At 41.6% G+C, this 26398-nt stretch overlaps 2 protein-coding genes across 10 annotated transcripts in view; one reads left to right on the top strand and one right to left on the bottom strand.

The window, feature by feature from the left end:
* Positions 1–517: 517 nt before the first annotated feature.
* Positions 518–2476, top strand: si:dkey-52l18.4. Its single transcript, XM_034604852.1, has 5 exons — positions 518–804; positions 1469–1810; positions 1906–2118; positions 2214–2242; positions 2375–2476. The coding sequence occupies exons 1-5, from the start codon at positions 753–755 to the stop codon at positions 2474–2476; spliced, it is 738 nt and encodes a 245-aa protein (XP_034460743.1). The 5' UTR covers positions 518–752.
* Positions 2477–5781: 3305 nt separating this feature from the next.
* The window catches only part of rap1gap2a (RAP1 GTPase activating protein 2a), a 93268-nt gene continuing 72651 nt past the window's right edge, over positions 5782–26398 (bottom strand). For 3 of the 9 annotated variants that reach the window (XM_034603331.1, XM_034603336.1, XM_034603334.1), the window contains 21 exons: positions 24512–24547; positions 20346–20378; positions 19622–19654; positions 19198–19419; positions 19004–19107; positions 17990–18068; positions 16736–16789; positions 16017–16100; positions 15792–15892; positions 14336–14465; positions 13967–14122; positions 13711–13782; positions 11806–11892; positions 11518–11658; positions 10135–10284; positions 9426–9538; positions 9189–9287; positions 8307–8427; positions 6654–6756; positions 6464–6546; positions 5782–6168 (listed from right to left, as the gene is read on the bottom strand). In XM_034603331.1, coding sequence (XP_034459222.1) covers positions 6160–6168; positions 6464–6546; positions 6654–6756; positions 8307–8427; positions 9189–9287; positions 9426–9538; positions 10135–10284; positions 11518–11658; positions 11806–11892; positions 13711–13782; positions 13967–14122; positions 14336–14465; positions 15792–15892; positions 16017–16100; positions 16736–16789; positions 17990–18068; positions 19004–19107; positions 19198–19419; positions 19622–19654; positions 20346–20378; positions 24512–24547 — 2010 coding nt within the window. In that variant the 3' untranslated portion in view covers positions 5782–6159. Of the gene's footprint in view, positions 6169–6463; positions 6547–6653; positions 6757–8306; positions 8428–9188; positions 9288–9425; positions 9539–10134; positions 10285–10704; positions 10854–11517; positions 11659–11805; positions 11893–13710; positions 13783–13966; positions 14123–14335; positions 14466–15791; positions 15893–16016; positions 16101–16735; positions 16790–17989; positions 18069–19003; positions 19108–19197; positions 19420–19621; positions 19655–20345; positions 20379–24511; positions 24548–24707; positions 24730–26398 lie in introns of those variants that run through there. The other 6 variants (XM_034603333.1, XM_034603335.1, XM_034603337.1 and 3 more) reach the window with 5 other exon arrangements.

Here is a 26398-nt window from a genome sequence, read left to right as displayed (position 1 = left end):
CCCACATGCAATATCTTAAGCAATAGGCCTACTAACAATATAAAATCTATCTATATCCATCCATCCATCCATATGTATAATATATAAATATATACACACATATACAATAGATTAATACATGCTTAAACAAACGTTCAGTCCTTGTGTGACTTCTAGTTTGTCAATCTAGAAACAATTGCATCAACAATTAACAATGAGCTGTTGTGGGGTTTTTTTCTGACAATCTGTCAATTCCAATATTTGCTAGAAATATAAATATATTTTCTCAAAAGTAAATGGATTTTATTTTGAAGGTTAGCTTGTTTTAGTTGAAAATCATTTTATTATGCTGAAGAGGAAGAGGCTGTACAAAGTAAAAAACAACAACATCGGCTAATGTCGTAATACCCCCCCCCCCCCCCCTCAGGTTAAAACCTCAGCAACCTAAACAACCTGATGTGTTTGCTTTCACTTGCTGTTCACAGAAATGTGTGTGTGTGTGTGTGAAAGGACAAGGAGGAGTGGATTATTGGCTGACTTCCTTCCTTCCCCTCCATTTGGACGAGAGCTGCAGCAGGATAAAGGAAAGCCTGTCACATTATTGAGGATGGGAAAGTAAAGTGAGAGAAAGAACTACTGAGATGAGCTGATTGACTACAGACAACAGTTTTTTCACAGCCTCCCTGTCGGACATAACATGCAGACTGAAACTGTGCCGAGGAAGTGTACAGCTGATCTGTGAGGAGCCTCAACCAACTCTGGCACTGTCAGACATGCAGGACTATCTCCTCTGTGCCATCAGCTGCCTCTGCTTTCTCTCTGCTGGTGAGTAACATGATTAAGTTCTCACAGATCTGAAGTCATATTCACATTCTCATTATAACTTATGACCGAATGACTCAAACATACAGAACCAGTTGACTTGTGTACATACTTTCATGGTGTATACTTTCATGTTGTTGATCAGTAGTCTTTCCAATATACTGCATCATTTTATTTGTTCAGTTTTTTGTTGTCCTTGTCCTTATCTACATGTCTATGTCTATGTAAGTACTCTGAGATTCAAGTAAAACTGGAGTCAAATTCCTTGTATTAGTACACACTAGTGCAATGCTAGTCTAAACCTGCCATGCTTCAGAGCTACTTCAGAATTATTCCTTGGCATTAGTGAGATTCCTCAAACAGTTATACTGTCACTGTGTCCAGGCATATTACAATGGGCATGCAGAGTGTGAAGGTGATTAGATGAACTGTTTGTGAGATATGCGTTCCACATATGGACAGAAAGACAGACAGACAGGCGTTTGTGTAATTATTAGATAGATACTTGGCCACACGTATTCATATACACATACATACATATATACAATATATATATATTATGACTTATAGACACATGACTCTTTGGGTTTGTTAGATATATGACACAATTATTTTAACCAGTCCACCATCAGTCACAATGAGCTACAAGTTGCTTCCTCTTCTTAAGGTCTCCGTGCTGAAGAATGCAGCCAGGTTGTTCTGGCAAGACGCGGAAAACTCTACACACCAGAAGGGGGCAGTCTGTCTCTGTCCTGCGTGGTCCAGCACTGTGGAGACACCTGGACAGGGAGCTGGATCTGGAAAAATTCTACACATGAAAAGTTCAGCAGCATCAAAAACTCAGAAAGACGTCAATTGACCAATGTTACACTCTTTACAAATCAAACCCGCTTAGTTTTGAATTTCCTGACAGTCCGCCAATCAGATGAAGGTTCCTACGGATGCAAGGTGATGTGGGGTCAAGGTGACACTGATCTGGGAAATCTGATGTATGTGAACATCACAGCAGGTATGTAGAATCCTATATTATTAGTTAAATGTGAATCTGTGTTTCATTATGAATCTAATCCCATTTGTGCACATTTCATTTCTTTCACCGTGCAGCTGTCCCCTCTCAGAGGAACTTGTTGCACAGGATTTTGGTCTGTGCCAGTGCTTCTCTTTGTCTTCCCATCATTCTCGGATTAGCTCGTTGTCTGAGTTCAGGGGTCAAGCCTCAGCCGCTTCCCAGGACATGGTCCACACATGTAGCCGTGTACAGAGACCGACCACACCCGCCTCCACCACTGCAGAAACATGGCTCTCACTCACACAGTGGTATCTCTATTCTCACTTTCATAGCATGTTACAGTAAAAGAAAAAAGTACTGAATCTGGTCTCTTCACTAGTGTCTATGTTTTTCTATTTTACAGCTCCCCACAGGTCCCAGCCGAAAAATGAGGTGAGCTAATACTCTGTTTTAAGACAATATGACATTTGCAGGATGCACAACATTGTTTGTTTTCCCTGGTGAGGCTTGAATATGTCTTTCAATTATTGCTTATGATGCTTTTTTCCATGGATCACTTTACAGGTGGTGTATGCAGACATTTCCAAGGATCTACTGAGGCAACAGAGAGCCACCAGAGAGCGCCCCCTGGAGCCCACTGTGTACTCAAGTGTCAAATTTGCATAGTGTTGCTTTAATCTGCATATTGTGAAAAATCATTAAAGCAGAGGACAAAATATGATTGAAAAAATAAGAGGATTCAGCAGTGTTTACTTGTTGTTACTGCCACCAACAAGGTCATGTTTTAATAGCAGGATTACGCAAATACTATTGAACTGATTTTGGTGAAACTTGGTGGAAGAGTGGTATATGGGCCCAGGAAAAATCCATGAATTTTTCAAACAGATTAGATTAAATGGGCTGATACATGACTGTTTTTTTCACTTGATTTTACTCTGTGAGGTAGGCATTTGTGAAATTGTTTTTTCAAGAAATAACGCAGATAACTTAATAAAAATGTATGAAACTTTAGTTTGTTCGTTGATTTATTTATTATTATATTAACAAAACTGATTTACAATAGACTTGTTGCAGAGATGGGAAGGACAAGAAACCATTGGTGCACATGCAGATCAGAGGCAGATGTAAGAATTCCACGCTTTCTTAAACTGTGTTATTAAAAATAAATCCTTCAGACCACTTCCTTTATTCTTTTATTGCCGGAGGTACTCGCTCTATTGAGTGCCATTCTAGTTTTGTAATATAGTGAATAGATTCTCCTGACTACACTGGGATGTGGATGTAGTGACTGTTTTTATTGTGAAAATGAAAGGAATGCCATAAGATGTTGCAGGGAGAAAAAACGTCCACAAATTTTAACTTTCATTTGTTTTTAAATGTGACCACAACAACATTAAATGCAGGTCCAGTATGTGTTCATGTTTGTTAAATATTCAAGTTAAGAAGACCCTGAATTCAGTTGTACGCTTGTGAGTGTTGTGTGAGATTGTAAAAGAAGGAAAAAAACACCTAAATGACACAAAATACAACATTTTATTTTAGAATAAATTCTCAATGGCACGTTACATAACCAAATATACATACATGTTTAGACATCTTTTAAATTAATAGATTTCCTTTTATCATTTTCACCTTATTAATTAGCGTACTCTGCACTTATATTTTTACATGACATCGATGCAAAAAAAAATATTTTAATAAATTAAGCCTATTTACAGAGAAAAGGCTGCAGGGGCATTTAGGCAATACCTGCTACAAACTAAATGACCAGACAGTTTCTGTTCCTGCTTCCTTCACTCGAGGTAATCACTGGTCTACACTAACTGAGAATTATTCTTTGTCTATTAGTCTATTTAGTCATCACGTCAGCTTCCAGTCCGGTCACATCTGAAAGGTGCAGCTTCCTTGAGAACAGCTTCCTGGCACGTTTTGCCTGAATTACAGAGGTTTTGTAATTTGGGAGACCTGAGCCTTCATGACTTTCTGTGTTTTAATGTGATAGAACTTCACAAACTTTTATCTCAGCTACATGAATGGTTCTTTATATATATACTTCTAAAGTTTTGTCACATAGGAAACACATCTAAGTCTCTCACAGCTTTTTCTTGATTTACACGCTCCCACTTCGCCTTGCGAGCTCAAGTTTGTGCAGCTCCAGGCTAATCCTATGGTATAGTTTAGGATTAAAAGAGACATATTGTCCCGTTGTGCTTGCAACTTGACTTTGCAATTTACTTCTGAGGGACAACTTACAAAAAATACAACTTTAATTACAAAAAAAGCTCCAAATTCACATTCAGCATGTTTTTGCCAAAAGTGTTTTAAAGGTTAATTTTAACCTGAAGCATAATTTTCAAGTCAATCCTCCTTCTCATCATCATCATCATCATCATCATCATCATCATCATCATCATCATCATCAGTGCACATGCCGGGGAAACCTTAAAAACCTCGGAGACTTTCCTGTTCGTGAGTTACACCAAACATAAACACAGGTACACCGAGCTATAGCAAGCTTCAATGAGAGATATCAGAAGGTGAAATGACTTAAGGGCAGTTAAGGGCAACGTCTGTTCTCAGCAAAAGTGGGCGTCGATCGGTTACCCACAAGTCTGTGCTGTAACCAGTTGCAGAAGATTCTCGTCCTCTCACATGGTGAGAGAGAGAGAGAGAGAGAGAGAGGGAAGAACAGAGAGCGCATCAGTGGTGAAAAGGGCTTTTGATAGATTGTAAGGCGCAGCTTTGGCTAAACAAAAGCTTATGGCATATAATGTGTTGGCAGTGTCTCATATTGTACCTCATGTGAGCTCATGTCCACTAACCAAGCAGTTCAGGTCAGGGATGTCAAGTCAACCTTACACACCCACACAGAAATGCCGTCATAGTATTGACTCAATTTCAGCGGCGTCGTGCTTACAGCGCAGTAGACACAATGCAGCAGCTAGCAAGGTTAGAAAAGCTTTTTTCTGTTTTAAATGTAAGATGTTCCCTACAAAAGCATTTTTATATGCAAAGAACAAGTTCAGATCCTACAGAGGAAAATTAAGACTCCCAGTGTTGCCACCTCCAAGGCTTTGCTACTGTGAGGCTACATTTACAATACGTTTTCAAACTAAAACAATCTCTGTCCACATGAGCGTTTTAGCTCTGTATCAGTTTTGTGTGATCGGGCCCTAACATGCCTGAAAGCGCGTAACGCTTATTAAAAATGAATGTGGCCACTCACGGACAAGGGGCATTTGCATGCCGAATAGTCTTAGATTGCTTGAATGATATGTTGTCTCCTACACATGTTAGCAATTGTATCATTGCAATATTCAGAATTTAACTGCACAACAGCTGTTTGCAAGGGTCAGCAACACATTTAATGATCCATGTTGTGTTCTACACTGGTAGCTGTGGCTAATGCCATTTTCTGTCTTACAGAAGAGGGTCATGTGATAGGAGCCTGATGAATCAGTGAAGGCTACATCAGAAAAGACATAAAAGACTGAATCGGCAAGTGTGAGTGTCTACGTCATGGTTTCTAAACATCCCCATTTCCATCAAAGCTAAAACGCAGTCCGGGAGTTTTCAAACTGAAACGGGGCCAGCAGTGTTTCCTCTATTTTAAAACTCTGTGGACGCCAGACTTATCCGTAGCAGAGAGGATACAGTTTCACATGAAAACGTAGTGACAATGTAGCCTGAGTGTTTGTGTGTGTGTGTGTGTGTGTGTGTGTGTGTGTGTGTGTGTGTGTGTGTGTGTGTGTGTGTGTGTGTGTGTGTGTGTGTGTGTGTGTGTGTGCCTGTGTACTTTATTTTAGGCAAAAGAGGAACTGATGCCAGACGTACCATTCGAGGCCAAAGGCAAAAGCAACATCTTGTTGTCTGACAGTTCTCGAAGACGTCCTCTCCACCTCTCAGCAGTTCACTGGATACAGAGTAACAGTTTGGCCATAACGTCTCACGTTCAGATCTCTGTATCTTTCTATCAAATAAGATGATTGAGAAGTAGCTGAGGCACAGGTGAGCTCAGCCTACGCTCACAGTATTACAGCCATGCCGGGACTTTTAAGACGATGGGAGCAAATAGCAACTGAGATGCAGCGACTTGTAACATCGACTAATTTCTGCCGCTAAAATTTGGTGGAAAAGAAATCAGCTGTTCCTCCTCCCTGTACACTCACAGTATTGTTGCAGTTGGGAATATTGTCATATTATCCTTGGCTTTAGGCATCTACAGTGATTATGTGGTTGTGGTGGTGATTTCTTAATTTTTCGAGAAAATGATTATTATTATTTTTGCAGCTCCATCAGCCTGTGTTGTCCCTTTGTTGTGCAAGTCTGTTTGTTTCCGTTCCGCGATGCTACTCGGACTGAAAGAGAGAACAGAGAAGAGAGAGGCCAGTTAGAGGAGAGTGCAGGAATCTATCAATCTGGGCTCATTAGTCAACAGCAGCTCCACTGTTTCATGATCCACAGATAATGAGATGTTCATGAGTTGGTCAGTGAGTGTATCCCAACATGCTTCACTAATGCTGCCCATGTATATGTCAAGTTTCAGCCGGTTCCGGTTTAAAAGCAACATTCGATGACAGGAAACACACACGACAATATTATAAATTGAGAATATTATAGGCTAATCTGACAAACTTCAAATTAAAGACTTACAGCTGTAGATGAGTGGCTCATTTTGTCAAAGCGGAACTTCAAGTTTGACCTCGGTGACGTCTTATTTTTTCCATCTGGAGCAGCCAGAAGAAGGAAATGCACAGGAAAGGAAGTAAGTGCTCATCAGAGATAACAAAAAACATATTTGTAACGATACTCTGTGTGCCTGTGTGAGAAATTGAAGATTTACCTGTAGGACTGCGGCACATGATGACAGGGGTACCTGATCCCTGGCTGTCGACACTGAGAGAGGGGCTGAAGGCAGAGGAGGCAGCTGTCGAGGGGTGACTACCCTGGGGAGAGGGAACACAGATTTAACCCAGAGGAAGAGGTGGGGGAGGAAAAGAACTGAAGAGGCTCAGTGAATATTTATGCTAGAGTCTGCATTGACCTCTCAGAGAGTTCAAGTGGAAGTTGAGAGGAAACAGTATCATTGTGATTTTGTTTCTTTAAAAAAATGTACAACCGGATGTACAACCAGTAGTAAATTTGAACAGTAAATCATCAAGTTTTTATTCTGTATTTTTGGGCACAAAGTGATTGGACAACCATGAAGAGCTGCACAAACAGGATGTTCTTCACAATGCCCTCCACATTGTGCTGCCACGCATTTGCATGTGTGTGTATGTGACATGTTTAGTGGTGCCACCGCAAAATAGCTTTCCCCCAAAAGCCACTGTGTATTTCGAACACCGATTGGTTAACAAGATCCATCAGGAGATGAAAAGTTGATCATCTGGTGCTTTGACGGTTACCACGGTTGTGATATTTCTCTCATGGAACCCAAAATATTAAGAGGCACAACTTCACTACCTGATTAATATGAAGTTTCATGAAAAAGTTTGACGTGGTTTGTTGTGAAGTCGTCATTCCGACTTCAGTGCTTTGAAGTCAACATGTAGAAAAAATGTGTTGCCTCAATGTGTCTCCTTCCAATATTTACATAATAACGAGGAGCAAAGAAAAGGGATCATGTGTGACGGACACATAAATAATTTAAAACATATATTTATCATCTAAAGCTAAAAGGTATTGGCTAAAAAGTTAGGTGCTTGTGAGAGATGGAGATGCAGTTTGCAAGTGACAATAGTGAAACCTTTGAGAAATTCCCATTAAAGGCTACTATTTCCAGCTGATTGTAAAATTATTATTATTATTATATAAAAAATAAGTGATGACATCAGCAACTCGCCAACTCAAGTACCAAACGCTTTGCAGACCATCCAATTTGTTGTTCCGACTCGAGGTTACGTTCACATACATTTTCAGGAACTCATGTGAACACACAAAGCGAGATGAGAGTCACATCAATCTTCTCCTCTCAACGGCAAAGACTCAATAACCATATGTCCCAAAATGTTGAAATATTCATTTTAATCAATCAAATTTTAAAGAGGGCTTTTATCGTGAAAGAATGCATTATTGATGTCTTTGTAAAATACAATACATTTCCTTTTAAGTAATCGAATTTCCCCCTCTGCTTCGGCAGTAATGATAAGCCTGACAACTTTAACGACACACTGTGGGTCCGTGCACGCAGATCCAAAGTTAAACGCTGAGCGTGGGAGAGGCATTTCTCACAGAGGATAGAACCACGCGGACAAGCAGCGTCATCCGATGCACAGCGAGTGATATGAGCTGTAATCATTATAATCAATGTGCTGACATTCAACACTCTCTATTAGACAGCTCTAATTACAGACCATTTCAACTGTGAAAGCTCTGACACTGCCAACAACTTCAACAAAAACGTGTCACCAGTGTTACTCTCTCCGCTTCCAGCCAATCACTCAGTCCTTCCTCCAATAAAGACCGGCTCACTACAATGTACACAACAACTCACTGTGTCCAGTTCCTCCAGAGTCTCTGTTTCTCCTGTGGTGCTGCTGAAGCTGCTGGTGCTGGATGAAGAGCGAGATATGTTGGGCCTGCCGCCGCTGCACTCCTTCAGCTTGATGAACGGCCTGTGGAGGGAAGAGAAGCAGAAAATGAAATTCTCGAGAGACTTTAGCTGTTTTGAGACATGCAATGAACTCCAGGTAATCTCCGGACAGGGGGCTGTGTGTGAGAACGCAAATGTGAGAGTGAGAGGCTCCGGACTTTCTGCGGAGTTTCTCCTGCCAGCCGCCGAGTAAAAAAATCAGGAGAATGTCCGAATGAGTGGATGTGAGAACACAGCAGGAAATCCTCCGCAGGATTCACAGCGAGTGAGTGGGCGTGTTGATGTTTCGAACACGCGACAAACAGGAAAATAAAACAAAAAGAATCAAAATGATCTCAGGGTGAAAAAGCCGAGCCACACATGCAGAAGACAAGGATGAAGATGTCAAGAGAGCTTAAGGGTCCACACAGGTGTTACATGTTTCCTCAGTCTGCTGCTCCGCCCCTCACCTAAACGCTCCAGAGATTTCTGTGTTGCCTGAGCGGAGAATCTCCTGCTGCGTCGTTCATGTGTGAAAGGTAAACTCTGGAGAAAGGCCAGACTAAATTGTGCGGACCTCCTCCAGAGGTCATGTCTGAAAACAGCTTTTGACAGGAGGACTAGGGATGAAGCATGGGTTTCTATTGATGAGATTTACTGGATATCACTGTCTGTGCCGAGCCCATTTCAAAACAGACGTGAAAAAGAAACTTGACTGAGTTTAGCTTTTGCTGTCCTCCTCCAGAGACTTTCAAAGACGACTGAGATGGTCTCCATGAGAAAAACAGAAAGCTTTGGCCTCACCTCTCTTTGTTGGGGCAGATCTCAGGTGAGCTGGGATTGGATGACGTCTCTGACCTCACTTCTTGGGACAGCGGGCAAAACTCTGCAGGCTTTTGATCGCTGAAGATAAACAGGAAACATGTCAAAGCGATAACAACATCAAGACTTTCTGGGCTGCAGGAAGAACACCTTTGGTCACTCTCTTGTTATCATGATACTGAGCAGGAACTGAGAAGATGTTCGAATAGTCAGACTGACCCGCGGGCGTGTTTGTCCGAGGGGGTTTCTGTGCTGGAGTGGAGACGAGGGAAGAGGCCTGAGCGCCGTTTCACCGGGCTCTTCAGTGGAGACTTGCTTGACAACACGGGAGGCTGAAGATCACAAGTTACAGACTGAAGAACAGGGACTGAAAGAAGTACCTCTTTAAACATTACTGACGATCCAGTCTGTACATGTTAATGTATGGTATGATCATTCCTCCTGTCCACACAGACTGTGAGCAAATTACCTCCAAACACAACTCTGATGTAAGAGATGCAGAAAAAATCTTTGTTCTGTGCCAAGTTGCATTCAAAATGCAGCTGCAGCTATGATGTGGCTTCATCCATCTAAATCAAGCGTCGTTTTTTTTTTTTACATTTTGCTCCTAAAAGAAATTGAAAAGTTGTCAAATGTGTGTCCGCCATCACTTATATTAAAGCTACACTCAGAGATCTAATCTCCGCCAGTAGGAGAAGGAAGAGTTATCATAGTTGAAAAATGTGAACCTATCCCTGAAGATAAAAAACACTTTCTAGACTGATTTAGAATTTGAGAATAGACATCTCAATGTAATTCAATGTGCTGTAGGCTTCAAGGAAACGAAATATAATTGACGTTAGTCGGGTGTTTGAAGAAAAGGCATAGTTCTCTAGTACTTCATATTCCTCATCCCTCTCCTCTTCCTCTCTTCCCCTCCTTTACTCACAGTGAATGTGCTCTTTGTGCATTCGCTGGTGCTCTGCGGCAGACCGCTGCCACTCAGGCTGGCTGGCACCCCGCCTCCTACCCCAGGGCTCCGATGGCGGTGAGACCCCACCATGGTCTCCATGGAGTGGCTCCTGACACGCATGGCTCTCTGGAGGAGGGAGAGGAAGCAGAGAAAGAGTGGATGAGGGACAGAGGCACATGGGCAAGGGGAAGTATACGTGGAATGACAGAGAGGAGAGAAGATGTGGAAACTTTAATTCATTTTCTTATACAAATTGGAATAAGGATGACAGTTGCTGTTGCACAACGCCTCCACCAGAGAGCACTGTTCTCAAAGAAAATAGATGAGCGTGTTGGAATGGATGGACAGATGTACAAATCCTCAGTGTTTCAGTTACTTAATATTCAATTACTTCATTAATGTCAACCTTCTTAACAGTTGTATAATATTCTAATATTTTATTATATGTAATGTATATGTATGTATTTTCAAATCATTTTAATTTATTTCTCTATTGTAGATACATAATTAAAAGTACTTATTTTCTTTGATGAAGAGACACAAAATACCAAATAATTGTTTATTGATCATATGGCAAGCCTCCATTGCATTTACAATAATGCAGACAGGTAATACACAATGACTGCCATGAGACCAAGGAGAACAGCGCCCCCTGGCACTGACTGCAGAAAGTGCAAAGTAGCTGTCCACAATGCCTGTGAAGAGTAAGAGAATCAAATTGTCAAATCAGTCACACACACACAAACCAAAAAGACATGTGGTAATGGCCTTTTAACATCGATTCCTTCTTAATTTGTCGACAAAAGAGTTTGATGGCACAGTGATGGATGAGAACAAAGTGAGACGACAAAGAAAGAAAAAAAGAAAAAGAGACATTCATAAAGAGAGACAGACCATTTCACACACACACACACACGCCGAAATGCCCACACACACTCGTATATTACCAAAATCTTCAAGAGAGGAAAGTGAAAAACAGCAGAGATGACACTACAAGTGGTTTAAACCCTTGAATCATCTTGCCGTGACTGTTAAAACGGTTTCAGACATGAACTCCGGAGGATGAACTTATCAGAAAAGTCATCAACATGTCCACTTGCTCGCTGTGAATCATCTGGAGCTTCTCCTGTTGTATTCTCACATTGGCTCATTTGGCTCATTTCACGAGGGGGCTGGTCAGAGAAACTCTGGAGAATCTCCACAGCAACTGACTCGGATATTTGCGTTCACACATACGGACCCTCCAGAGAAAGTCTGAAGGATCTCCGGAGTTCAGTGTATGTCTGAAAGCAGCTTGAGTTGAGCTACAGGTGATAAAACACGGCCACTTATACAAGTATGGCACAGGTTCATGTTCACCTTGAAGGACTCCAGCAGACCCCCATGTCCCCCGTTCTCCAGCTTGTCCTCCTCTCCCGCCTGGCCCAGGCCCAGCGTGGCCTGGCTCTGCCTGTGCAGCTCATCGTGGAGGTTGTCCAGCAGCGCAGCTCGCGTTCGCCCCTGAAATCAATTCACACATATGGTCAAATGAAACCCATGTGGGGCCTGATTGGGACGACGATTATGGTGATGAGTATGGATGAGGCTGAACAGCGGTTGGCGGCACGCTGCTGTGGTGTTTGTTGTGGCCGAGTGAGTGTGCTTCACCTCTAGTTTGGCGAATTTGTCGGATTTGTAGCAGGCGTTTTCAGCATTTATCAGCTTTGTCAGCAGGAAGTCACGAAACTCAGGACCCTGGTGAGAGAGAATAAGAGGGAGAGGGAGGGAAAGAGAGAGAGAGAGAGAGAGAGAGAGAGAGAGAGAGAGAGAGAGAGAGAGAGAGAGAGAGAGAGAGAGAGAGGGAGGGGGGGTGTAGGGTTAGATGGTGAACTAGAGGAGTGGATTTAAATTCCCATCTGCCTCAAATCCTCTTTTTCTCCCAATACGCTGCAGATCAGGTCTCTGCTGAGTATTGGAGTAATATTTTTACTTCCAAATCATTTCACTCTTTCTGATGTAGCTAATCTCTTCATCCACTTTACTTTTTTTATTGTCATTACCTTTGTTATCTAATCTATGTGTATTCTTTTATATGCTTATCCCTCATTTAGCTTCTTATCGTATCTTGTACTTTGTACCTGTCTGTCTATGTCTTTTTGTACAAGCTGTTTTTGCTCCCAGTATAATAAAGTTATTTGAATAGAATTGAATGTCAAAATAAAGGTTTTTCAAACATGTACCAAATTGTTTATTGGCTTTAGATGAGTAATGTTAAGTGATGGAGAAAGTTCTCAGACTAGATGTAAAAATGTAGGTTTTAGAAGTATTAGACTGTCCAAAGTCAAAGTTCTGTAGAATGCTCAAAGTGGAAAACTTGTTCATATACAGTTAGATTTAGCCCTGTGGTTATCAAATTAGGGGTCAAGTCCCAGGTTCCAAGTTCTAGTGGATGAATGAGTATTTATACATTTATTTTGTGAAATGGGCCAAAAGGCTGCTGCTCTTTTTGAAACAAATAATTCAATCTTAAACATTGAATTGGATCTGAAAGTTCATTATATATATTTTAAATAAATGTATAATATCAGTTGCTAGCTAACATAGTATCAGCTGTTTATTACTAATTATTAATAAGCAGTTAGTAGTAGTAAAAAGCACAATTTTTCAATCTGAAATGTAGTAGAGTATGAGGTCGAAGAAAATGGAAATACTCCAGTGTACAAGCATCTCAGAATATTTCTTTGTAAAGTACTTCAGTTACAAGTATAGATACAGCTTTGCTATATTCATTGTGTATCGGTATATTATTTGCAGGATCCAATTACTCTCATTTGTAATTTCTGAGATGAACCAGTTGCAAACCAGTTCTTGAACACATGGTCTACACGTTAATCCAAGAGAACGTCCTCTTGAACAGTGTGATTGGCTGCTGATGGACACTCAGGGCTTGGAGAGTGCACCAGGCCCAGGATGTAAGTCCAAGTGAAGTCAATGGTGTTGAAGTAAAATAGAAATAACGCTCTATGGTTGTATGCCTCCATCAACCAGTTTCCGTCTATGTTTTGTTTCTTCCAGTCACAGTGTGACCTTTGACCACTGAAATCTATTCAGTTCATCTTTGAGTCCAAGTGAAAACTTATTAAACGTTGAAGAAATTCCCTCAGGGCGTTATTAAGATATTAGTCACAGTGTTTTTTGAGGTCACAGTGACCTTGACCTTTGAACACCAAATTCTATTTAAGTCATCCATGAGTCCAAGTGAATTGTGGCAGATGTAATGAAATTAATTTCGGGCATTCTGAGATCTTGAGATATCACATTCAAAATAATATAAATATACTTTGTGAGGTCACAGTGACCTTGAACTTTGACCACCAAATTCTAACCATGTCATCCTTGAGTCCAAGAATGGGATGGGCAACCCAAAAACATAATGGCTCCGGCCACAGGCTGTCACCGGCGCTGAGGTATAAACAGTCGAGCAGCAAGTCGTTTTTGAGATGGCCAAGTCTGAAGTCATCAGATTCATGACTCGAGTGAGACCACATCTACAGACTGAACTCTGCCTCTCACCTTCTTGAAGACGGCTGGGTTTGGGAGAGGGGGTCCAAAAGGAGGCACGTCCTCCCTCGCTGTCACAGACACCTGTGCACATAAATAAATAAGTCGCACAGTATTAGTCTGGTTAACTTCAGGAAAGATGAAACAAAGACTTGACCACATGTTGTTTTTTCCACCACTCACACTGTCAAAGTCTCTTTACTTTTCGCAGTTACTACACAGCGCCTCGCAGCAGAAATCCTGTAATTTCCTCACTTCTGTTTCGTACCTTGTATGTTGTGTGCTCTGTACACGGGTTCTCAACCTGCACCACCACATACGCATGCAGGAAGTTGGAGGCAATCATGTCTGGGACAAAAGGTGTGGGCTCTTCCTGGAAGACTGCGGCCACAATGTCATTTCCTATGTGCCTTTTCCTCTGGAGCTGAGGAGAAAATATTTATCAGCGTGTCAGCACGTTGCTCGAGAGCAAAATGTGTCTTCTATGACACATAAACAAGTGTTTCTTAATAGTAGGATTTTAGCAGCTTCACACCAAATAAAAGTGATTGATTTATAAAAGAGAATTAACATAATACATTTACATGGATAACACCTTCAGTGTAACGATAATGAATCCGGCATTAAAGTCTCGTACCTGCTGGACGTCTCCCTCGGTGAAGGGAAGCTTGGTTGACACATGGAACATAATCTCTCTCTGTCTGAAGACGGTGAAGACAGATTCAGACCCCGTCTGTCCATGGGACACATCCAGCCCACCGCGAAACCTGTCAGCACATCAAAACACGCGTGTCATGTTCTCTGTGTGTCTCCAGCCTCCAGTAATTGCATTTCATTTTATGTATTTTAAATGTCAGTTTCTTTACATGTTGTGGAAATGCCACAAAAACCTGAGGTGTAGCAGAATGTCAGCTACAATTTAAAGATTCTCTTAAGCCTTTTTGAAATGTGAACTCTGGAAAACATTAATCTCTTGTGTCCACACACACAAGAGAGATCGTCCGGGTAATATGCGTTCATAAGGAGGAGGGTAGGCGTCTTGGTAGAGCATGATGAAGGCAGGACATGATGTCTAAATTCTGCTGTGGTTTATTTTTTTTATAGCACATTGAAACCAGCACTGACCCTTATCGACTAAAGCTCTTGAATCTCATTGTCCTTTCAACTTGACATATTCATCTGCATCTTCTACATGTATGGCCCCTCTGTTTTAGTTTTTTTACATGTTCTTCAACGTTCCCTATCACTTACTCAGACATTTGCGTTCTCTCATTCAGCCCCTCTAGAAAATTTCTGGAAAATGTCAGGTCTTCAGTGCATGTCTGAAAGCACCCTAACAAGCCAACAACAATGGGAGACCCTGTGGATTTATTCACTATCAGTCTTTTTTGGAAATCTGTCTTCACATAGTAAGTGCTTCTGTGCTGCCCAGCTAAGTCTAGCTAATTAACCTCAGCATACAATGGCAAAAGACAAGCTTTGTCTATTCCAACTAAGCTATTCCACTATCTGACAATTACAGTAATGGAAACAGCACTGCAGCATAAAACACACAAATGTCATGAGAGGTGGCTGTGGCTCAGGGGGTAGAGCAGGTCGTCCACTAACCAGAGGGGTGGAGTCTGATCCCAGTCTCCACTATTCCACATGCCAAATTGTCCTTGTGCAATATACTGTCTGTGAGTGATGCGCATAGATGCACTGTATGAATGTGTGTATGAATGGGTGAATGGAAAACTGTACTGTAAAGTGCTTTGAGCAGTCATCAAGACTAGAAAAGCGCTATATATATATATATATTTTTTTTTTTAACCATTTACCATTTAAACTTAACAACTGAATAGAAAAACCCTGCAAGACAATTAATAGAGGTCTGATTATTTATTTATTTACCGTGTGAGACTTTTTTCCTGGGATGTAGGTTTTCTGCCTCAATGAATCTAAAAGCATCTTTCTTTACATCCTTGTGCACCCTTTTCTCTGGGTCTCTCCATTTTCTTATATCACCGAATCCTGCCGTCTTTTTGTTCATATTTATTGCACTTTGCTCTGCCTCTTTTCTCACATTCAATCACATCCCACTCCTTTCTTACCCTTTAAAGTCCTGAAGATCAATGTTGTCGCCAAGGATACTGAGTAACTCCTTGAACGCTGGCGTCTCCTCGTTGTTCCCAAACAACTCTTCCTCTGACGTCTGAGAGAAGGGACACAGAAAAGGTGAGAGAACAGAAAACAGGGGAAACTATAACGATAAGATCCGATAGTATACGGGAGATAAACTGGAATATACTGACAACTCGTTCAATAAGATCGCTCACCTGCCCAAACTTCTGGTAGATGACTCCAAATTTGAAGGTGTTGTTCACCTCATGTTCGTCAAAAGCCACTATCAACTGGGATCCCTGCACATAAACAAAAACAATACTCTCTGCTCACTCCCTATAGTCACTCATCTCTTCAGCTTGTTACAGGCTTTCTGTTTGCTGTAGTCCTTAGAAAAACATGTTTTCCTCCTCCCCCCTAAAACATCTCCAGGGCAGGTTTATTGGGCCCTTGTTACGTAAAAGCACGACATGTGACAAACTGTCACGGCCCCCAGCGAGGGCACTGATCCCGTCGCCGCCTCTTGCCGGCCGAGACACAGATGGCTTTTTCTTTCCTACCCTGAGGCACAGGCTGAGAGCATGCTCCATCACACTGCTCCACCAGGCTCACCGGAGGAGAAAACAGATCCATCGCATCTATGTAGGAAAGTGTACGATGTACATACTGGGCGGGGCAGATGTTAGAGAGGCAGGGGGCTTACAGGGGCTACATTTAGATAATTATTCAGATTTAGAGTCAGAGGAGGAAAAGTTAATGAAGGTTCTTTTTCAAAATATGTATTTAAGTGAACATGGCATCAGTTCAGGCTCAAGTCTTAATGAAGGTTACTATAAAGTTCTGGCAGATATTAATAAATAAACTGTTCAATTACACTGAGAGAGGAAAAGGAAACTCTTCTGTTCACAATGTGGGGGTTTAGTTAGAAACTCACCCGAGGGTACAGGGCCGGGTTGAACTTCAGCCCTGTGGCATCTTCACACAGAAGCTGAAAGAAAAAAGAAGAGACTTACATATATTCTTACGATATGATTCAGAAAGCGAGAGTTATTTTATGCCATTGATTTAATGCTTGAGACAGAGTTCAGATAATTTACTGGTTAAAATACATTTGTTGTTGTCTAAAAGTCCTAATGATACCTTTTTATCCATGACTGGATAATTCAATCACATGTCTTCACATCGGGCTCATAATTGCCTTTAATTACTGTTTGAAGTGTAAAAATGAAGCACGTACTTTTCTTCATTTAATTGTCATGTTTTACTGTTTCTATTCTGGAAATAAGCAATATTAAATAATCATAGACTGTATATAGAGATGGACGATGCATCTCAACATCCTCCCATTATCCAAAAATGAAGCCAAAATATCCTGAATATCAACGCTGCCATCTGGTGTATTTGGAGCCAGTGTGTGAAGTGTAGTGGGGGGATGGAGCCACAGTAGCAATGTCCATGCACTCGACCAATCGCGAGTCAGTCTCATCTGTCAATCATGACGTTTCACCCCATTTTTACAGCATCAAGTAACTAATTAAAACCAAACATTTCAGTGTGAAAAGAACTACTTAAATTGTCAGAAACCATCTTTGAGAAAGATTTATTTTACATGTACTTTGACTTTTTAGTTTGGTCCTCGTCCCATATGCTAACATGGAGGCGACAGAGTTTGTGACCTTTACCGCAGCCTGCCACCAGAGGGCGATAAAGACTCTTTGGCTTCACTTTTTGGGAGCAATCACATGGTCAATTGTGTGATTGGTGTCACTGGAAGACAATTCAAAATAAAACACACATTTAGCTGAATGGTAAAAAACTTTACGGCAGACATTGCCTGAGTTTGTCTTGTTTTACTGGAATGTTCAACTTTTACAGTATGTGTGTTTGTTCTATTACATTCTACTTCATGGATCAACTGTATTATTGTGTCTTGTGTTGGATTACGGTTTTATGTGTTTAAAGACTAGTAAAAAACCCTTGAGTGCTGCTAGGAACTGATTAAAGTACAGGATCAGCGTGTTGCTGAAATGATATCCTCCTACCTCCAGCTCCCTTCTCTCAGTTCAGAGTGAGCCAGTTTCCATGTATCAAGCTCTTACAGTTTCCTTTATGTTTTGATGCTGCTGTGTGTCCATGGAAAATTGCCTTCTTTATAATGTATACATACAGTATGTACTTGCTGTGTTACCTTGGCAATCTGAGGCACACTGGGCAGCTGGTTGATGCCTGCTAAAGAGATCCTGTCATGGACTGATTTGGTCCTCGACCTGCAACAGGAAGCAGAGATTTGTTCTATTAAAAGAGAAAAAAAATTTATTTGTATTCCTCCTCTAACCAGTGCAGTTTCAGTCTACAAACATTTTATACCAGACTCATACTGCCAAATGTGAAAGGATTCGCCAGAGGTCTTCCTGAGATATTGGATTCAGGGTCACACCAACCTTGACCTTGGCAACCAAAATCCAATCAGTTCATCCTTGAGTCCAACTGAACGTTTGAACCAAATTTAAAGAAATTCCCTCAAGGTGTTCTCCAGATATTGTGTTGACAAGAATGGAACGTATTTATAAATGGACGGATAACCCGAAAACATAATATCCCCCGCCACTGTAGAGTGCAGAGGCATTCAAAAGGCAACAGCAAATGGCAGGCTGATTAATACCATGTATCAATATTCCTAACATTCTCACTGTCAACTGTGAAAGAGGAGATCAGCCACTACCTGGTTACAGTCCCCTGCAGTGTTCACAATAGCTCAACAAAAAACAACTTCACTTAACTGTTGTTGTCGCCTGCTCATGAAAATGTCACCAACTGTGGTAATGACAGGAAAGCTGTCCAATAAAACAGCACAACTCTGTCCAGAGTTAATCATGACAAAGAGCACAACAGTAATAACCAGTATCTAACCTGCTTTTGTGGCTCTGTGGATGGAAATGTCAGTCTGTTGGTTTATTGGTTACTAGTTTGGTCCACTTCCTGCAGGGATTCAGGATCCCATGAGGATGATTCCTACTGACTCAAGCGATCTGCTTACATTTACTTTAGTGCCACCATGAATATAATTTTTTGTATGTCTTTGACAGGAATGTCTGTCTGATGTAGTAGCATAAAGTTTAATCCTGTTTCCATCAGGATGATTTGATTCAATGTCAATCATCAAATTAAGACGCTATCACTTGCAGTGTGCTTCTGCCTGTACCTGAGCATGATGCGTAGGAACTCCTGTCCCTCTGCCTCCTCGTGTTTCAGGGACATGATGAGGTTCCCTATGCTGCTGCCTGTGCAGTAGTAGTTCATGTGTTCCTGGACGTATAAGAAAAGTACAAAAGGTGACGTGAGACAGCGTTTTTAGTTAACACACGATGAAAGTGACAGTGATAGACACACACTAACCTGGCCTAAGAAGTGTTTGCGGTAGGCACGAGCTGTGCTGTTACACTCCAGGCGGTAACTATGCCCCCCACCAGGGCTCATGCCATCTTCTCTGTCCTCCTCCTCACAGAAACTAGACTCCGAGGAGGAGGGGGTCCCTGCTTGTGCCTCCACATCCTCGATCCAGTAACCCCCAAACTGTGGCAGGATTACCTGGGGGTACGGACCACCCTTCTCCAGGACCTTGGGCAGAAAAATTCCAAAATGAAATAAAATAGAAGAGCTGTGAGGCATTCAAAGTCATAGCTAAAGGCTTAATAATCACAATATATAGGAGGTCATAATGATTTAAAAAGGCCTTAAATGTTTTTATCTATTGTTGGAAACACCTCGATTAAGGTTACAAATGAGAAGAGTGTGATCATGTGGGTGAGAGATGACTCACGGCTTCTATCCGCGGGTAGGGGATATAATCATCCTGTGTAAAAAGAGGAGGAGCACATTGTTAAAAATATAAATGAACTTCATCGACTTAACACCACAATGATGCAGTTGCAAGCTCAGCCACAAACACAGGAACAAGAGAGTAACACAGCTTATGATGCCGAATGGACTCTGAGGTGATGATGCAACAGCCTGAAATGCAGAGTCATCAGCGAACGTCAATGAGGGTGTGTCACCCCTTCATGATCTCAGAACTGTTTTGATTCAGCAGCCCCTCGGGCTTAGAGCTCTAATGAGCCTGCAGTCCTCTGGCAGTCTGCTAGCATAGTGCAGCTCCGATGCATGACCTCTAAATACTGCGGAGACCCTGTCTGCGGCGCTACAGACGGCCAGGCATTTACATTCTGCAGCAGCAGGGGTCAGGATACTGGCAGGCCGGAGAGGATCAATTGACGGTTGGAGGTCATTCAGTTTATAATCAATCAGATCAGAAGGCCATAGATTTTTCGTACTTTGAAAAACCTGAGAAATATCTGAAAAGTGTTCATGGGGGTGTTTCGGGAATCACTTGTAAGCAGACAGATGAGACAAAAGCAAACGCAGAGCAAATTAGGAGGTATGATGAAGCAGTGATGAGGGAAAACACGCAGAGACACTGGGAACATAATAACACAAACTGATGAGATCCACACAAGACATAAAAAAGCATGTGTGTCTGGTCACACCTTCCATTTTTTGGTCTCTTCAGCTTTAGGGATCTTATTAGTGTCCGAACGCAGCATGAGGACAGAGAAGCACAAGGGTCAAAAAGCTTTTTGGTTTTTTTTCTTTGTGAAATTAAAAACTCGTAGAACATGACATGGCAGTTTTGTTTTCAGATCATATCATCTCTGTTGAAAGATGATATATGAATGAGAAATACATGATAATACACACACAGACGTGCACATATACACACACATTGTTGTACTTCTATCTTAGTGAGGGAACTCATTAGCATAATGTATTCCCTCGCCGTTCCTTAACCATCACACCTAAATGCCTAAGCTTTGTGGTGCACATATTTTGGCACATCGAGATTACATGCTAAGTCAATGCAAAGACGTAATTAGATGTTCCATCCACAACATGTACAACGCAGCAACTGTAGTGACTTCAGCCAGTCATCGCCCTCTCTTCCGGAGAACAGGCAAATACTCACCGGTTGTGTTTATTCGTGAGATGAACCCTAACAAACACAAATGATCCTGCATGATCCTGTGAACGCAGCATTACACTAACCTTAACATAAACCTAACTCTAACCCTGACCTGACCGTAACGCTAACACTAACCCATAAAGGAAGGTCTGAACCCTCGAGCAGTCAATGGAAAAAGTGAGGACTGGCCAAAATGTCCTCACTCAATTAGGTCTATGCTTATGGTCCTCACATAGAAAGAAGCACAAACACAAAAACACACACATATATATGTAAATATAAATCGCAAATCTGATAGAAACAGAGTAAATTGGCCAATTACGGATCCAGGCCTATTGGGACAGCTCGTCTACATGAGTGATCGCAGGATTGAGGAAAAAAAACACATGAATGACAAACATACACACACACACACACACACTACAACCATCACTTCAAATACCGAAAATCATACCCACAAATCAGGCAGCATTCATTTCAACAGTAAAAGTTCAGACTAATGGAACCCACAATACACACACACACACACACACACACACACACACACACACACACACACACACACACACACACACACACACACACACACACACACACACACTTCTCAGTTTCGTCTGTAATGGTGTGTGTCTGTCTGAGTGCATATTGATGGAGCAGCTGTTAAAGTCACAGGGGATTCATTGTCCACAATACTAGACTGATCACAAAGACGCTCCTAAGAGCCTTCAGTGTACAGTTGTAGGCAGAGAGACAATGATGAGGAGAGGAGAGAGGGTAAACAAAAGGGAAGAGGGGGTGAAATTAGGTGAAAAAGAAGAAGAAAAAAGAGAGAGAAGAGAAAAGATGGAGATAGAAAAGTTGACCCTGATCAGCAGCATTCAGGTTACTCTCTTGAAGCACATCTTCACAAAAACTCAGGAGAGGAGGTCAGAGAAGACAAATGAGGGGTGCAGCTTCAGTCTGTGTGTGTGCGTGTGTGTGTGTGTGGGGGGGGGGGGGGGGGGGACTCTGACCATCAGGCTGCAATGACTGGCAGCCACCAACAGATCACACTCGTTCAGCCTGTAATTTTATACTCTTCTCATTTTAGCTTTCTGTGTCATTTAGGGGAAAATCCTGATTAGAAGCTAAAGGTTGACACTGACCTTATCCTAAGTTTTTCATGTTGTCTACAAATCTCATGTAAAGAAGCTGACAGTGTGCTAGTCCATCTCCTTTTCCATCTTCATCACGGTACTGTAATTTTTAGCAAGCCTTCCTCAAAAATTTTAATATTCCTGCGTTTGTTGGGGACTATTTACAGCAGCAGATTAAAACACCTTAGTTAACTAGTGAGTATTTAGAGCAGCAGTATGGTAGATCTGACCTTATTTAACCTGAAGGAACATGTCAACCAGTGCAACATGAGGCTTATTGATGTATTCAAAATGTTTTCTTTGATATAAAGTGAGGATGACGTTGTATCAGGCAGGAAGCTCAGGAAATATTTTTTGATGGGTTTCTGTCATTTATCAATCAAAACCGGAATAGTCATACAAACGTGGGGGCGGTTTCATTTGAACTGACATGACCTGTTTGAGTTTAAAATATACAGTCTCGAAGCGCATCAGACCACCTTAAGTTTTTTGCTTTAAGATCCAGCGTAGGGTGCTCACTATCAGAATCGAGACACTGCGTATGGATGCGTTTCGTGTTCTACACCGTAGATGGCAAAACAAAGGGATGGCTGACTTCATGCAGGGCAGCTGCCTTAAGCTGGGTGAACACTGTGCAACTTTAGAGATTCAATTCTACCTCACGTTGTTCGTGTAAATCATCTGGGATTGAAGGCCAAAGCTAAACATTTATGCGCTCACACTGTAACTCTCCCACTGTCTGACATGATCTTCCTGCTCAAATTGTATGTTGCTGTCAGTTCCTCCTTGTTTTTATCAAAGAAGAAGGAATAGAAGTTTGTAAACTAACACTGAAAAGGGAGAGACATGGTGAGAAACGCAGGTAGCTTAGGAGACGTTAGCATTTTGAGTTGACTAGCAAGAAAGCAAACCACATTCAAAGCTACTGTATTGTATATTGATCACTAGCCTCATTCTGATTGTATGTAAGATTCCCTTTTTCTCTTTCTTTCTTGCTGCATTTTCTACTATTGAGTTTTGCCATTTCGTGCCGACATTCTGGGGGAAAAGGGGCTGAGTTTGAAGAATCAACTCATGACTGATGACGGCCGACCAAAATGTGTGACATGCCAGAATTTAATTGTACCATTTGACGGGTGGTCGGGAGCATCTGGTTGCCCCTCGTAACCCCTGTACACTGCACGACAAACAATGCACAAGGAAATTGAAATTCGGTCCGATTCTGAAATGAGTCACATAGATCGGTTCAATAATGGACTCAAATTGCTCAATATATGCCCAGCAACAAATCTGTGGACTCACCTGTTAGCTCTTCAACAAACTGAGGCAGCAGAGGAGGCACCACAGACGAGCAGAGCAATGTCAAGTGTTCGACCTCATATCAAATTCTTTCAAACTTGAATTTTAGAAAAGTGATGGGATCGTGGGGTTTAGTCTTACCAGCAGCAGATATACTTGTTAAAATATATTGATAAACATTTGGTTTCAAATACATTATAGTGTGTTGTAAAATATTTTATAAAGGTGTAAATACATCTTTCTCAAAGTAAGGCAACTTTCCTTAACTCTTTCCTCTCTGAGACAAATCACGTTCAGACCTAAATCAACAAATCTGACTCATCTCATTCCCTGCAATATTTCTAGAACCAAGACTGCCCACGTCCTTAGGGGCCTGTGGCTGGAACAAAGTGGTTGCACACAGAGAGAGGCACAAACTATTCAGAAGAAGAAAAAAATCAATGTATTTCATACTGAGAGAGGGAGAAAAACAGTTACGTCAGTCCGCAGACCACAGACTGAGCAACAGACTAAACCCAGCAGACCTGCGACAGACCCATCTCAGCATCTTCACGTCCCGTTCAAAGTTCTACCCAGTTCAAATGCCTTTGCACACCAAGTTCGTATTTTTCGTCCGATGTTGTCGCACGTTTAAAAATAAATGCGACCCCCTGTTGCGTCAATCACGTTTACATTTCGACTCTGAAACTTTCATTTAAGATTTCGGAACAGCTCGGATGTCAGAGGTGTTCCAGAGAGTTGTTTAAGCTGTTCGGGACAGTGGAATCATAGAAATTTGTTTCCTAGTTTGAATATACGGCCTCAGTGCTGGTAGCGTATCAAACCACAGATATCCTGAAATAGACTTAGAACCAAAAGTGATCCTTTCGCATTTAGTTCTTCAGAAGATTAAATTGACCTTGTTCCTGACAGCTTCAGACCTGAAATCATCCTCACTGCTCAACTCCATTTTACCTCCTGCTAATTTTTGGAACAAATAGATTAACAAGCATCAGACTCAGTGAGCAAGGTCTCTGTGCGTGGCGGTTTATATTGGATGACGGATTTAAAAATAACATATGAAACAATCAATGTGTAACAATCTCCTGAAAGCACAGACATGCTGCTACACTGCAAATATGCAATTATTGCTCAACACTAAAGAGGTGGAGTAGAAAGAAGGACATAGAGATGGTGTCATGAGGAGGAGATGCAGGGAAAGTAGAGAAATAAGTGGGATTTACAAGAAAGTAAAGTAGAAATTTTGAGAATCTCATACCTGCATTCTCTCCAGCATATCAAAGAACTCCGCAGACTGAAACAGAGAGAGAGGCAGATTTCAAAACTTGCAAAACAATGATGTAAACCTCACAAACATCTACTGACACCAGACAGGACACAGGTTAATTTACACCTCATGCAGGGTGTTTTGACGCTCCGTTTAAACCCCAGACGTCTGAATTTAAAGGTCTTACATGGGCAACATTGCCTGCTGACTGTGTACGACTCTCTTACAGCAGCTCTGTCTGGAGGGCAAGACAGAGCTGACTGTGTACGACTCTCTTCCAGCAGCTCTGTCTGGAGGGCAAGACAGAGCCGCACCCAACCGGTGCTCACACCCACATGCACGCACACACTGATAAGCAGCCACTTCCTTAGAGAGCAGCACACACCCACACGTCAACACCACGCTCACACAGACACATGCATCCCCAAACGCATTCACACATTCTCCCACCCGGGCTTCCACCTTGTCGCATAGAAGCTGTAAGGGTGATAATGGTCTACGTGCATCGTGTGTTTGTGCAGCAGGTTTGGTGCACATATCACACGTGAATGCAATGTGCATGGGTAGGCTGTTTTAAACTATACATGTGTGTACATACATGCATGCATATGAAGTAGATTGTATGTTCCCGTCATAAAATAAATTTCAATTTAACAGAAAGTCTGACTGAGAGGAAGAAATTCACATAAGTAGTTCTGGTACAGAATCTACAAAAACACTGAATTTTCCTTTTTCAATGCTGCTGTACAGTTCACAGAATATAACCAAAAGTTAAATCGAATCAAATAATTTAATTTCACAAATTAAAAAAAATCAACTATGACTTACTTTAAATCAATATGACGACTAATATCACGCACTATCTTACACTGCACCTGTCAGGGTGTTGCACACTCTGTAGCACCATAAAATAAAGATAGAGAAGAGGAACTCAGAGATAAATGCATCACCATCGAACCACAGCTCTTCAACCAGGGGGGTGTGAGAGAGGTGTGGTGTTTTACAGCCGTTTGAATGACTCTATTCCAGCAGTAAAAAACTCTTAATGTCTACATTTTGACACAACCATTGTAATACAAAATGAGTGCTTATTCTTCACAATGGTTACCTGCACTTTGGTGGAAATCTGTAAATCTGTCATCACCACTCCTACAGTACGACCCACACATGCACGCACACACACATCAAAGAGGTATCCGGTTACAACACATTTAACTAGTAAATATTAACATATTTTATATTAGCCGTGTGTGTGTGTGTGTGTGTGTGTGTGTGTGTGCGTGTGCTTGTTTTTGTTACCTCTTTAGGACTTTTCCCGGTATGAACACTGACCTTGTCAGGACTACTAGACCTCATGGGGACTATAACCTGGTCCTAATGAGACTACACGTCATGGTTGAGGTCATGGTTAAGGTTAAGGGGTAATCTCTATAAACTCTTTCTGCATGTTGTGAATATTAACAATCTGTAGGCGAAGTGAACAAAAGAGGAAGAACATTGACCAAAATACATCAGTTTTTTTAATTTGTCTCTATTCCTGTGAAGATAGCTGCTAATAGAGATCAGCCAAAATCTGGTATAACACTTCAAAACAATATCACTGTTTGTGTTTTGTGTGGAGAAACGTGTGTGACAAAAGAAACTCTTTTAACAGTGTACAGCGAACTGAAGATAGAGTCTTGTTCCAGATATCTGCTGTACACCAGAAGCCCTAAATTATTGTCTGTGGCCCCCAGAGGCTAAATCGTTGTTAGACGAGATGGGCCAATGGATTGGGTTAAAGGTAAGATGTGAATTATGGTTAGGTTAAGGTGAAGGTTAGGGATAAGGTTTTGGTTTGGCTCCCCACAATGAATGGAAGTCAATGCAAAGTCCTAA

This window comes from Hippoglossus hippoglossus, chromosome 13 (genome assembly GCF_009819705.1).
Source record: "Hippoglossus hippoglossus isolate fHipHip1 chromosome 13, fHipHip1.pri, whole genome shotgun sequence".
NCBI classification, from domain to species: Eukaryota; Metazoa; Chordata; class Actinopteri; order Pleuronectiformes; family Pleuronectidae; genus Hippoglossus; species Hippoglossus hippoglossus.
This window is presented reverse-complemented; position numbering and strand designations above follow the sequence as displayed.